Source organism: Halichoerus grypus, chromosome X (genome assembly GCF_964656455.1).
Source record: "Halichoerus grypus chromosome X, mHalGry1.hap1.1, whole genome shotgun sequence".
Lineage (NCBI taxonomy): Eukaryota > Metazoa > Chordata > Mammalia > Carnivora > Phocidae > Halichoerus > Halichoerus grypus.
The window spans coordinates 101,226,358-101,241,797 of record NC_135727.1 but is presented as its reverse complement, the minus strand read 5'-3'; the positions used below and the strand labels follow the sequence as shown (position 1 = coordinate 101,241,797).

General features: G+C 34.9%; 1 protein-coding gene across 1 annotated transcript in view; it reads left to right on the top strand.

Moving 5' to 3' along the window:
• Window positions 1–15,440, top strand: part of CFAP47 (cilia and flagella associated protein 47) — a 495,766-nt gene that overhangs the window by 63,700 nt on the left and 416,626 nt on the right. The window contains exons 14-19 of the mRNA XM_078064042.1: window positions 2,531–2,747; window positions 3,048–3,289; window positions 8,007–8,137; window positions 10,875–10,997; window positions 12,234–12,365; window positions 15,133–15,210. Coding sequence (XP_077920168.1) covers window positions 2,531–2,747; window positions 3,048–3,289; window positions 8,007–8,137; window positions 10,875–10,997; window positions 12,234–12,365; window positions 15,133–15,210 — 923 coding nt within the window. The remainder of the gene's footprint in view (window positions 1–2,530; window positions 2,748–3,047; window positions 3,290–8,006; window positions 8,138–10,874; window positions 10,998–12,233; window positions 12,366–15,132; window positions 15,211–15,440) is intronic.

The window sequence follows — 15,440 nt, the reverse complement described above, 5'->3', positions numbered from 1 at the left end:
CGCCCCTGTAGTTCTGTTCTTAATCCATTTGCTGTGTTGGTTCTGATAGATTTCACACATGGGCTGTTCAACATATGACCACAGCTTCATTCACATATTTAAAAATAGGTCCTTGGCTAACTCCCACCTCTCTGTGTCCCTCCCCCTACTTTTTAGGTGGGAGGGGGAGGGGTGTCAGTTATTTGCCTGCTTTTGTTTAGTGAGGTGTGGAGTGGCCACTGTGATAGTAGGGAGGTAGGGGCAGCATCTGTTTGCTGACATTTGTCTAATACAGGGCAGCCTTGGTCCGCAGGCCTTTATTTCATATACTGCAGTGCCAAGTGGAGGGGAGGGATGTTACTGCTGTTCCTCTTAGTGCAGGGTGCTGGTAGTCAATAGGACTCCACCCTACAGTCTCTTAGGCACATGGTCTAGAGGGACAGGGGCACTGCCTCTGTCAGCCTTCATGCAGGGCAGATATGGTTGACAGGGCTCAACCCCAGCAACTCCACAGGGACTTCCTCTTTAGTGGAGAAGGGAAGGAATGATGTCTCTATCTTACTGCAGGGTAGGGATCATTGACAGGGCTCTACTCCAGTCTTCTGAGAACCTAGTGTTGAGGGGATCAACTTCTTTCATGATGTTTGCCTGGAATAGGGCAGGTATAGTTAAAAGGGTTTGGCCCCATAGGGCCACCCTCTTCCCAGTTCTTTGGGTGGAGAGAATGGGCTGCAGGCTACTCTAATGCCCAGGCCACGATGATAACCCAGGAAAATTCACTACAGGTTTATCTCTCTATTCCTAAAATTCCTAGACAATCCATTTCCTCATGACTTTTCCGAAGTTTCTGATGGTTATTTCATAGATTTTTGTCAACATTTTAATTTGTAATTAGCAGAGGAGTACAGTGGATTGTGTTTACTTAATTTTGTCTAGAAATAAATTTTTGAAATATGGAAGAGAAGTATTACTCTAAAATCTGCTATACTTCTTGAATATATTGCTATTTCTCTTTTGTAAGGGGCTGGAAGACATTAGCACTGAGAAACAAGAATAGACTGATAGAAAATATTTGCAAATTATGTATCTCATGAAAGAATTGCAACCATAATGTGTATAAAACTTTTGAGACTCAATATTAGGAAAACAAATGACCCAATTAAAAAATGGGCAAAGGGATTTGAACAGATACTTCATCAACAAGGATATACACATGAGAAACAAGCACATAGAAAGATGCACAATGTTGTTAGTTGTTAGGGAAACACAGAATAAAACCACAACGAGATACTACTGTAAATCTATTAAAATGGCTAAAGTTAAACAAAACAAAACAAAACAAAATGAACAAACCAGAAACTCACCATTTCAATTGTTGCCAAGGATGTGAGGGATCTGGGACTCTTATACATTGCCAGTGAATTGGGAAATTACACAACCACTTGAAAACAGGCAGTTTCTTACACATTTATACATGCATTTACCATATGATCCGTGCATTCCACTCCTAGATATTTGTCTGAAAGAAATGAAATCATGTGTTCAAACAAATACTTGTGCACAAATATTTTAGCAGCTTTAATTGTAGTAGCCAGTACCTAGAAGCAATCCAAGTTTCATTTAACAAGTGAAGAGACATTCACCTGTAATGGACTACCACTTTGTAATACAAAAGAATGGACTACTGACACCTGACACAACTTGAATGAATCTCCAGGGAATTTGTAGAGTGAAAGAAATCAGAGCCAAACTGCACATGTTACATTATTCCACTCTTAAAAAACTCTAGAACATGTGAACTGATCTACTGTGACATAAAGCATTTGAGTGGGGGTCTGGGAATGGGGAGTACTGAGGATGATGGGAAGGAGAGAATATAAAGGGGCACAAGAGAACTTTGGAGTGATGGATGTTCACTCTCTTCCTTGTGGTGATGGTTTCATAGGAGTATACGTATGTCAACACTTAGGAAATTCTACACTTTAAACATGTGCAGCTTATTGTATATCAGTTACTATTAAATCAAGCTGTTAAAAGCTGTAGAAGACCTATAATTATTAAAATTGTATGATATAAAAACTTTTGTCATTTAAAAGGGAAATCTTAAAACTCCCCTCACTCATGCTCTCTCTCTCTAAAGTAAATAAATAAATCTTAAAAAAAATAAAAGGGAAAACTTAAGTACTGAGCAATGGGAAAATTACCAATTTCTCTAAGTTCTGGGTAAATGAACATAAATGTATTGATGGAAGTGGAGAAGGTGTTGGAGTATGCAAATTAGTGTACTAAAACGAGTTATGAGTACTAATAATTTTTTAATATCATTTTCCATATAATTAGGATATATTTATATTGAATTTTAGCCAATAATCTCCAAACACCAAATTATGGGCATTTTGATAAAAATCTTAGTTAATAACTTCTGATATTACAAGAAATATTTTTCTGAGTACCATTTTTTATAAATTAATTGGTGAAAACATAGTATGGAAACTTAAAATTACTGAATACGTTTGCCAACACTAAACTTAATCATTTTTCATTTTTTCAGGGCCCTCTGTCCTTAACTTTGGTGATGTTTGTGTGAACTCCACAAATACTCGTCTACTGCATGTTATTAATATGCTACCTATGCATATTTTGATCCAGTTAGATATTAATTTGGAAGAACTTCAAAAAACCAACCAATTTTCATATGTGATTCCACCTACAGCCAGTACTTATATTTCAATGGTATTTGAATCTCCCACCATTGGAAAATTTTGGAAGTAGGATTTATTTTTGAATTTCTATATGCTAGAATCAGTGTCCCTTTGTAGAATATGTATTTTTTTGATTCCGTAATTGTAGAATATGTTACGTTTGGTCCTCAAACATAGAAACTATATGTACATCAATTTGTAGATTTGTAGTTTGATATTTCAGTGGTAGCCTGCCATAAATATTTTGATGTATTGCTTACTAATTGTGGGTGTTAATCAATAATATTGCATTTTTATTTGTAACTGAATTCTGTACCTGCAAATAGCTATTTTCAGTTAAGTTTGACGGCTTTTGCTGTGTTACAGGTCTTTCACCTTTACAGTGAACAATATACCTGGTGGCCATATCCTAGTGATGGCAGTTGTCGTGCCAGTAAAGCTTGAGCTCTCTTGTAATGAGCTAGTATTGAGACCACAAGGCTACTCCATGAAAACATGTTTTATGGGGACAGTTGGGTTGTATAATCATCAGAATTATTTTGCCAAATTTGAATGGCAACCAGTAACCACGAAAAGAGGAATGGCGTTTTCCATCTGTCCAACTAAAGGTAATAGTTTGTTATATTTGTTTGATTTAGACACTCACTTATTAATGTGCTCAGGCAGTAATCATTTATTGAGTATGAAATGTATAATGGTGCTGAAAATTGAAGCAAATCAGACATGGTCATTGGGGCATTTATATTTACATACATAAATATGTAAATTTGATTTGAAAATATGGATCCTGTATTAGTCAGGGTTCTCCAAAGAAATAGAAGCAATAGGAAATATATAGAGAGAGGAAAAGGGAGAGAGGGAAAGAGGGAGGGAGGAGATTGATTTTAAGGAATTGGTTCATACAGTTGTTTGGGCACTCCAGTAGGCTGGCAGGCTGGAGACCCAGGAAGGAATTGATGTTGCAGTCTTGAATCCAAAAGGACTTCAGTTTTTTCTCTTTAGCCCTTCAATTTATTGGATGAGACCCTTTTGCATTATGGAAGGTAATCTTTACTCAAAGTCTACTGATTTAAATGTTCATCACATCTGAAAAATACCTTTACAGCAATATCTAGACCGACCAAACAACTGGGTACCATAGCTTGGCCAGGTATGGCCAAGTGGACGAAATAAATCTTCACAGATACTGATGAACGCAGTATTGTTTTGTTTAGTTTTAGTTTGATAACGGTGATAAGATATGATTCAGAATGACTTATATTTTGTTAGATTGTGAATCATTTTAGAAGCATCCACCAATTCTTTATAATCAATATTTAATGCAGGTAATAAAATCCAGTTAATAAAATTAAAAACTTAAAACTGTCATTTAAACAAGTAATTTTTTAATTAATAGAAAATATTCTCCGATTTACTGTTTTTGGTGGTTCCATATATTTGTTAAGTGTCCTGTTAACCTTCTTTAGCCATTCCCCAGAATCTATAATTCCACATGATGTGCCTGCCACAAAACTGAGCCCTGGTAACTGCTAAAGTGTTAACCCAGTAGCCTGTCAAATTCAGCAGACATCATTGTGATGTGCTGTGAGGACCTCATGAGGACAGAAGCTATCGTTTAAAGAAATAAGATGGCAAGTTAGAAGTTGAATGATGAAGGGGCACCTGGGTGGCACAGTGGGTTAGGTGTTTCACTCTTGATTTCGGCTTGGGTCGTGATCTCAGGGTCATGAGATTGAGCCCCGCATCGGGCTCCTTGCTGAGTGTGGAGCCTGCGTGACATTGTCTCCCTCTCCCTTTGTCCCTCCTCCGCCCCCCACCCCCTGCTCCTGCTTGCATGCGTTCTCTGTCTTTAAAAAAAAAAAAAAAGAATAGTTGAATGATCTATATAGTATCTTCATTTTATGTACATGTTATCCCTTTTCAGCTAGCTGGAAGGATCTGGATTTTTGTATCGGCAGTGACTCATGTGGTGTTTTATAATCAGCTAAAATCTATTTCTGCATGAATGGGAAGTAAAACAAACTTTGGGGTTAGATAAACCTGATTTCAAAACTAGTCTTAGCTTCTTGCTAGGTTTGTGATCTTTAGAAAAGTACTCTATAACACTAGTTCCCTTACTTGTAAAATGGAGAGACTAATGTATCTCATAAAGATTAAATGTATGGAAAAGTCCTTCCGTAAAGACTGGCAAAGAGTAATTGTCAAAGAAATAGATAGCTATTTGGTTATGAAAATTTGCTAATTCTGTTTGGACTTCTTTTTTCCCTGAAAATGTCCTCAGAGTGGGAATAGCCTCACATGCATCTAGCCAGCCATCCCCACTATCAATTTCTTGTGCCCTGCTTACTTCTCTCTGTTTTTCCCTCCCTCCTTCCTTCCCCATGCTCTTCCCTTCTTCCTTCCCCTTCTTCCCTCTTTATTTCTAATTTAGGAATATTCATCATTTGGGATCTAAATAGACTATATTTCAGATCACAGAAAAGTACTGGTTTGTAGAAATCTTGCCATAGGTCTATATTCTTGTGAGTATCGGTCATTTCCAAATCATGATTTTTGTGTAAGTCTACTGGTGTTTGTAACAGGGAGTGTTACAAACCAGCTTCAGTATTAATTTAAATTCACTTAATTGTAGTATGGATATATTCGTGGGTCTATATGGTGGTAAAGTAGTACTGTACCTTCATTAGGGTTGGAAGTCATTGATGTAGCCATATTTAATCTTTTTATTAACATGTATTGATTTAACAAATCCCAGATTATCATTTATTAAGCATCCAAGTTATACTTCCATCAATATCTGGCAGATTCATTTTACCAGGCTCTTTTTTTTGTTATTAATACTGGTAAGGCTGAGTCCTGCCTCGGTACTAGAGAAAAACTGAGTGAATAATCAGGGAAGGGAGAGAAAATATTTCTGCACATTTCAGAGATTCTGGATAAACCTTTTCTAGTTGTTCTGAACAGTCATCACATTGTGGTAGTTATATTATCTGTATTCTTCATAGGTTTGATTAAGCACATGATAAGGCATCGAGCGTGTCTGGAAAGTACAGTGCTTGGCTCTTTTCCTTGTATTTGTCCATCCTAACCAGGGCTGAATGGGTAGGACTTTCCCCTTTTGCCTGCCTTGGAAATGTAGTGATGATGCTTGACTTGACAAAAGAGAAGTGGAGTTATAATATTATGAACTAGAACACTGGTTATGCTTCTCGTAATTGTGAGAATTCTTATTTTTACAGGGGTCATTTTAGTGTTTCAGTTTCTTTGGTGGTTCATAACATCTGCTACATTTTTCAATCAAAGCACAAAACACAAAGACATTTAATTCCAAATACAATGTTTTTGAGTAATACCGTTAGGCTTTAAGTACTTTTGAATTTTTTAGAACACAAATAATAAAGTACTCAAATCTATTTCATATAGCATTGAAGAAAGTGTGCATAATTTATATTATATACATGGGTTTTTCTTATGTCATCTTCCTTTTATTGCTCTGAATGTTCATATAATAATTAATTTTTTTTGCCTCTTTGTTAAAACAGAAAATAACTTTTTCTTATGTTATTTTTCTTATATCCCTTTTGCGATATTGGTTTTACATCCTGAATAATATGTTTAATCCTGTCACTGTCTATATCTTTGTAAACTAAAGTGAATAGTTCTAAATTAAATTTTATGTTGTGATTGTGCTTTCTCTCTGAGGTGTGATGTATTTTGGATTTGGGTTTGGGTCCTGGATATTGTAGGGGGGCGAGTGTAAGAGTGGGATTGATGTTCCCTAAGATAGAATTGGGCTTCTAATTTGACTTTTTCATTAGGTACTGTTCATGTTTGTGCTTGTGTTTTTATCCATGTTGTCTTTAATCTTACTGAACTCTCGAGTCTGCTCAATCCTCACACTTGTCTTCAAGCAGTTCACTCTCACTGTCTTCCAGTAAGACACCCTTGGCCATGTCTAGTACCTGCCAATCTTTATAGATCGCGTCAGGACCTACTTTGTCAAAGTTACTTCCAGTCAGCCTTTTTGACACACCACTCTCTTCCAGCGTGGTCACTTCACTTTTATATTCCCCCAGGCTTTGTCCTCCTATAGCTTCTGCTCATTTTTCACAATTCAAATGCCATCTTCTTATAATGAAGTTTCCTCCACTTTCTTGGGCTAATTTAGGCTTCCCCTACCTGCTCCCACTGTGTATTTGTTATGTCATCTATAATTATTTGTTCATATCCATATCCTATTGTAATAGATATTGCTCAGCCCATATCTGATACCCATACCCTTTTCCAAGAGGACCCTCATTTTGTTGGGGGAGCAACATTCATATCTAGAAATCTCTTTTCCCCAGCTTTTCTTGCTAATGAGGTATGGACAGAAGTTTCTTTTAGCTCCATCTTCCTTCGTACCAGGCACTGTTTGAAGTACTTCTTCATGTATTAGCTTCTTTAATCCCTACTACAATTCTCTGAGTTACATAGAACTGTTATCCCCGTTTATGTCTAAGGAGGCTGTGTGACATATGTTAAGTAAATTGTCCAAGGTCTCAGGTAGTAAATGGCAGAGCTGAAATTGGACCAGGGGTTCCGACCCTAGAATTTGTGCTTTTTTAACCACGACACTATGACACCTTTCTACATGGAGGAAAGCTACATAGTAAAGAACAGTAGTATAGGAAGCTAGAGGGATCATTGCTCTGTGAAGGCGTCGTCAGCCTGCTAAGGCAGCCATGGAGTACCGATCTGTGGACTTCTGATGGCCTAAGATGAATAGAATTTCTAAGTCATTCTTTCCATCAAGTATTATTTTCTTACTCCAAAGGAAATGATGAATTTAAACAGATGAAGCAGCTCATACCAAATGTGCCTGATACCTCCTGGGTTCTCAATACATTTGAATTATAGAAATCTGTTAATTACTAATAGCTACATCAGAGGTGATATCTCTAGGGATGTGAACAAATTTAAAAACAATAAAGCCTCTGGTAATTGTAATTCCTTCCTCTGAAAACCGAATGAGTGTATTAACATAACTATTTCAGTGTTGGGAAGCATATGAAGGGGACATTTTGCTAAATATCGGCATTCTTTTTGTCAAATATTTTGATCTGCCTAATAAAATTGGAAAATAAAGTATGCATTTTAGATTTTAATTGAACTCTATAGGTCTGTACTCATTTGATAATCTCTCATGCAGCATTTCTGTATATTTTGAGTTTAAATAATTTGTTAGATAATGTAATTATATTTTTATGCCACCTCTTATTTTGGATATTAAAATGAATATAATTAAAATGTGGTCAATGTCTGTTTTTTCTAAATTCTCTGTAGGCACGGTTGAACCATACTCTTCATTGGAATGTGAAGTAACATGGCTGCCAGGTTTCAGTTCTCCAGAAAGGGGAGAATTTGTTCTTCATGTCAATGAAGGAAACACGCTGACACTAAAATGTGTTGCACATGTAATGATTTCCTTTGGATATGATTTTTATTTTGAGGACTCTAAATTGGTTGGGTATATATATATGTGTGTGTATAGTTGAGTATATATACTATGTTAGTAAAACTGATTTTGCTTGCAATATTTAGTTAACTGAATTACCATCTTCTTGGTCCCACTTCTCTACCATAAATGAAGACTGCTAAAAAAATGTGTTGTGTTACCTAGAATTAATTCACAAATCCAAGATTGTTGTGCCAACAATACTAGATTGTCGTTAGAGCCTCTATAAACATACAGTACCATGGGGGCCACTTGAAATTAAATGATTTCATTAACAGAAACCAAAGAAAATAGAGAAAATTGTATTTTTGTCCTATTATATTGCATTGTTAGAATTCTAGTGGTAATTAATAATTCAGTATGAAATGGACCACATAATTTACATAGCAAGGAGATATGGAAAATTCTAATTTTATAGAATATACTTCGTATAATAAAAATGAGTAAAGCTAAAGCTGCAATATGTAATTTTAACTTTCCTTTTGTGGTAGAGCCCAGAAGGCCTTAACTTCATGCTTCAAAATCAGCAAGAATCCTCTTTACTTGTGTACGAAATTTTCTTCCCAGCATTCTCAGTAATTTAACTCAAGCCAGTGCTGTTTTACTGAATCTCATCTCTATCTCCAGGCCATGATCATGCTTGTAAATATTTTAGCTATGAAGGAGCTCATAGCCTTAAGAGAGAAGAGATTCATCCACTTTAATGATGGCAAGTACAGTCAGAAAATCAGTAGGTTCATTCCTCTGCTCCAGACTTGAAATAAGCTGGACCCTGCTGCTTTTCCTACGTTTAAATTACTTGCTATTCTTTTTAAAAATTTCTATTGAAGTATACGATACATACAAAGGATACATACTATGGCTTCTGTATCATTCAGTCTTTATAGACTGATAGCATCTTTGTAACTCACACTCAGATCAACCAGATCAAGAAGCAGAATATGACTAGCATCGCAAAAGAACCACCCTCCCCATCCACACTTCCAGGCCCTCTGTGTCTCTCCCAGAGTTATCAGTATCCTTACTTCTAAGGGCATAGATTAATTTTGGTTTTAAATTTATATAAATGTAACCAAAGCATATGTTCTCTTTTATGTCTGGCTTCTTTTGTTCATCATTAGGTTTGTGGGCTTTGTCTATTCTGATACATGTGGTGACAGAGTATTCATTCTCATTCCTGAGTAGTATTCCATTGTGTGACTATACCATCATTTTTCCATTACACAGCTGATGGGGATTTGGATTGTTTCAGATTCTTAGCTACTATAATAGTGCTTCTCTTAACATTCTTATAGCTCTATTTTGGTGAACATATGCACAGAGTTCTTTAGCTGTTACTTACATAACTGTGTTTGTCAAAGTTAGTAATATAAATTTGACCACATACTCACACCATGTGTATTTTTTTCTAACAGGCAGAAGATGAGCAATTTAGTAATTTAGACTTTGCATTAATAATAAGTATCATTAATTACTGTATGTCAGGCGGGATGCTAAATGCTATTCATGTATTATCTAATTTAATCCTTATAACAACTCTGTAAAGCTGTACTAATAACTCAGTTGATGGGTGAAGAAATGGAGGATTAGAGTGAGTGATTAACTAATACAAGTTCACACACGCACTAAATGCCCTAGGTAGAATTTATATCCAGATATGTTCGCCTCCACCATCTTTGCTGTTACCCTCAGATCAAATTTACTTTCTGTTTTCCCTACACTAAGATTGGTTAAGAATTAAAGTCCAAGATATCAGAATAATGAATTGGATTATTTTATGGGAAATTTTTGAGGTCCTTTAGGTTAATGAACTGTGAAGTGTTTCTCTTACAAAAGTAAAGCTGGAGGAACATGAAATGATTAAATACAATGTTCATTTAATGTTTGTCATTAATTTATGAAGGACTTACTTGACCATTTCGTCATCTGTTAGCTTTGTTTAGAAATTTATTGTTCCAATTACCCAAGTCATGTTCTTCAGATAATAATAAGGGTGTATTAAAACTTCCCAAGACAATAAATAATTTATCATAGATAAAGACAGCAGGGTCTGGTGTAAAGAGCACTGTATAAGGAATCGGAAAACTTGGGTTCTAGTTCCCCTTGGCTTTTTTTGCTTTCCTGTGAAATGGGAGAGGTGGATAATGTCAGCATTTTCAAAAAACTGTTCCATGATACAGTAGTTCTGTGAAGTGATTTGTGTGGGGATAAGGAGGAAGAGTCCTGCACCTAAGCAACTCGGTGAATCACAGTGAACCACCTCCCCATTCTGAGGTACGCACAGTGTGCCTTATCAGCATATTAAGCGTTAGAAGACTAATAGTAAAAACATGCCTAGATAATCTCATTTGGCACATTATTTCACATGCTGGGGGACTCTTGAACTCTTTCCTTTTGCATAGCACACAGTAACACCCTGTACATAGTTGGATAGATGATCTCTAAGATCTCCTACATGATTCTCTGTCCTGGATTTACTTCTTCCGTAGAATTGTCTTATTCCCCTTGCCTTCCTCGGTTTAGGAGTACATTTTAGATATTCCATTCTATTTTCCTTTATTTTAAGTACAACATAACATCTGATAACCCTTCATGTTTTAGAAATTTCCACGAGGCTGAAAAAATTTTAGTCATTTGGAAGGGGCTAAAAGAATATTATTTCTATTGTATCTTCTCTCTTTTCCTCTTATTATTAGCTTGGTCACACCAAGGTCATATTTTTGGAGCCAAGGATCCTCTTCAGTAATAGCCCTCAAGGTTTAACAACTTGGAGGAAAGCCATTCTTCACAACGTAGGACAAAACCATGCTTATTTCAAGGTAATGTAGAATCTTGGAATCTTATTTGGATCAGATCACATTATAATTTGAATTAATTTTTTTGCCATGATCACTGTGCTGTTAATACTTTAGTCTTTATAAATTAACTAATGCTAATATTTAGATATTTCATGTGAGACTTACCTAAGTACACTTCATCTACTTTGTCCTTTTAATTTCCCACAAAAATCATTTCTCCTTTCTTCTGTCCTTAGGCTTTCCTCTTCTTACCCCTTTTTTTCTTCCTGTCATTTTGTCTTATTGAAAAAAAGATAATTTGGAAAAAAGAGCACTGTCAAAAACATCCATTGTTGCTATTACAACTCATATTTAATGACATACTTCTCTTCTTCTCATTTTCACTCTGTCATCAGGACTGTTATGGTAGAAACTGGGACCTAGAGCAAGATCCTTCTAAAGATACTCTATAGTTGTTGCCCCTGATTTAAATTACAGGGTGGGGGGTGTTTTAAGTGGTGATAGAACATTTTGCTGAAAAATATATTAAGATCTCCCAATAGTGACAATAGATAGAGGTTAGTGTTTGAGATCTTTCATTCAAGCTTTATATCTACATGTTTTCTGCCCAAGCAAACAAATGCAGATACCTTTTTCTACTCTGTTGCTTCAAAATTAGTTCTGAAGTCTGTTTGTTCCCTCATCCCCAAAATACGTTAACCAGTTTTCCTTTAAATTGTTCTGGCTTAAAGCATGGTAGATAGTCCTAAACTAGCCCCCAAGAAACCACACCATAAATCCTTTGGTAAGTTACTTATCACTTTTTTGAAGGTCAAAATGATATCTTAGACATTAGACTATCAAGGAAATAATAAAGAACAGGAGGTTACTTTATCATCTGCCTCCCCACTAACTTTGCTTTCAGTGTTTACTGTCAGGGAAAAGGCAAACTATCAAAGTAGTATCTAGAATTTTGTCATCTTCTCTAACAGATAATCTCATCCTTGTAAGTTTTGCTAAGTCTTGATAACGTTCCAGACAAGAAATTTCATCATCCTATTTGAATTGGATGCCGCCACTGCTGAAAGTTCTCTTTGCTGGGTTAGGGGTACAAATCCTTGTTGAAGTTTATTTGTGCGTCCGGTGTTGGAAAACATATTACAAAATCATCTCATGCCCTGTGCCCAGGGGTCCTCTCTCTGGGTTGTAGTTTGGAAGCTTTCCTATGAAAGCTTATTTAAAGGATAATGTAGCATTTCTGCAAATTTTCAATTACAGGTTTGTGACCAGAGTCTTTTGCCTACCGTTAATATTGTTCCATCACAAGGAATAATTCCTTTTGGGGGGTTAACTGTTCTCAATATCTCCTGTACACCTACTGTAGCAGAAAAATTTGATACAAGAGCAAAGGTATGTTTATGCATATATGTATTCATACCATATATATATATATATATATATATATGTATGTATGTATGTCTATGTGGACTTGTTTGGTTGTTTAAGAGATTTATAATAGTAAGTATAATGCTATAAAATGGTGTGTTTATTCTTAGAAAACTTGTTTTAAGGATTTCTTCTAATGGGAATGGTTTTAATGTTATGATACTAATGAGTAATTTTTTAAATTTTGGTTACTTTGTTAGCAATTGAGTTACCTCTAAAGAAATGCAGTTTTTAGAGATCTATAGAATAAGCAACCTTACCTATATAATCATGTAGAAATAGTTAGTAGAACCTGGCGAGAGGATTTGTAGAAAATATTTTTGGTGACAATTGGTAATGGAAATTTCTACTAAGATGAAATGGATACAGTTCGTCGACCTGAGGCATTTTTCACGTGAAATTAGAATGATATTTGGCATCTCTGAGTTGTGACAAGTTCTCACTAGTCACAGAGGAAAGGATGACTTTTTCATGGCATTAATTAGATATTTGATTTAATTAGATACCTTAGGAAAAATTTATCAATTTTGGAATGTTATTTCTAAATAGCTTCAATGACTATATGAATTATAGGCAAATTCTATATGGTGTTAAGATCTATATTTATAGCATGCATAGAATATTTTACTAGTTTATATTCTGGAAATTAAATAATTGAAAAGACATTACCTTGATTTTAGGGGCTTTTCTAATTGTTCACTAAATGGAATAAATAAAACAGAAGACTAGTCTCATAAATTTTATTATAAACTAGAGGAATGGAATACTCTTGATTTCCAATCTGATCATCAGCTATGTACATTTACTCACATTAAAAAATAATATGTACACTGTTATCAAATCAAAATGAATGGTTTTAGATATATCCCCCATTTTATCCTTAATTTCCCATAACAGTTCTTTTTTTTAATAACAATTCTTAAATAATATGTAGCTTAATGTGATAATACCAATTTGCCCCAGATAAACAACCTAATGATTATATCTTACTTTTATGAAGAAATATGTATTGAAAGATATTTATAAATTATATATTATGGTACATGGTCTGAGATTTGGGCAGAATTTTTTTATATAATATTCTGGAAAAAATAAAAAATATGGCCAGTAAAAATAGTTTCACTAAAAGATTAATTTCTACTGTATTTTAGAAGAGTATGCTGTTTTTACAAAGCTTACCTTTTTAACATAATGTAATAAGATTCATTTATACATCCATTCAACACATATTTACTGGGCACAAGTTTTATGTTAGTTTCTGTTGTAGATTCACTGGATGATGACTAATGGGGAGGTGGGTGAAAGCCAGCCGTGAGGAGTTGAGACTTATATATGGGATTCATCAATGAAGAACATGTCGATTTATAATTTCCTCTGAATCATTAAATTATGCTTTTCATGATTTTAGTCAAGTATTTTATTTATGTACTATATATTCTTTAAATAAAATGTGGAAATTGTATAATATGAATATAGTGATTTAGTTAATTAAATGACATGTTGTTACCTCTGAAACAAATAATGCAATATATGTTAAGGAAAAAAAAAAGAAGATAGCAGGAGGGAAGAATGAAGGGGGGGAAATCGGAGGGGTAGACGAACCATGAGAGACGATGGACTCTGAGAAACAAACTGAGGGTTCTAGAGGGGAGGGGGGTGGAAGGATGGGTTAGCCTGGTGATGGGTATTGAGGAGGGCACGTTCTGCATGGAGCACTGGGTGTTATGCACAAACAATGAATCATGGAACACTACATCTAAAACTAATGATGTAATGTATGGGGATTAACAACAATAAAAAATTAAAAAAAAACATTAAAAAAATGACATGTTGCTTTCCCCAATAATTTTGAAAAAATGATAGTTTGGATGGGTTTTTTTGCCTATGAACAGTGTCACTGACTTTCTATGGAAAGAGTGAAATACACTTCTATCTCTTTCTTAGATGTATATTTAGATTTAAATCCAGACTTGATGCTCCCTGTTCTTATATAGGTAGGGCTTTCAGCGAATGCTGTTTTTGTGCTTCTGAAATTTTGCTTAGACACTTATATGTTCAGATAATCTACAGTTCTAATTTTGTAGGAATTATACAACTAAATTCTTATTTCACTATCTTAATTTTCTCAGAGGCAGTTGAGTGTTCAGGCAGTCCTTGGTTCATATTTAACCACTGCTGTTTTGAGACCATCAGGAAAAAGTTAAAATACTTAATATTGGTAACCTCACAGGATACTGAGGATTAAAAAGGAGACAATGTATTTAGCACTGTACTTGACCCATTTACTCAGCAATTTTTAGCTACTTTCATCATTATTATTATGATCATTATGGATATTAGTGTCTCTATGGGAGGAAGTATGTTTGTACTCAGTTCCCTATCTGTTTTAATTTTGAATAATCCATTGAAATTAGGTAAATACAGAAGGGATACAGAGCATGGCAATAATGTGTAGTTAAATGGGTAGGACTCTGCAGTCAAATTCATAAGCTATGAACTGGTCCCATTTGTGGTGGAGGTTTTTAAGAGTTGAACACTCATTCCTCTTAGGAATATCAATTCTGCATAACAAGAAATGTGATGACAACTACCAGAATAAATCTTGTGACATTTATAATATGTTATGATTATTTAAATTCAAAAATATTGCCAAATGCCAGGTAATACTTTAGTGGTATATGAGTAGATTTTAATGTGGTTTCTACAAGGCTTTATATTTTTCTCAAATAAGGTTGCTATTCGCCATGCAAATGTCATAGACCTTAGGATTGGTGGATCTGTTGAGATTGCTGATGTGGAAATTAATCCGGTGAGTATGTTTATATGTTAACTATTTGAGTAATCAGTTTATGAGTGTGGTGACTTTTGTTATGTGTCCCTAGTCAGCCCATTTATGTTTGAAAATATTTCATTCTGTAGTACTCTGACATGTAGAAATTAATATATGTACTATAAATATAAGTGATGAAGCAGAATATTAAATGGAGTTTTCAGAATTTACCACTGAACTTAACTTTCAGAACGCTACCAATACCATTA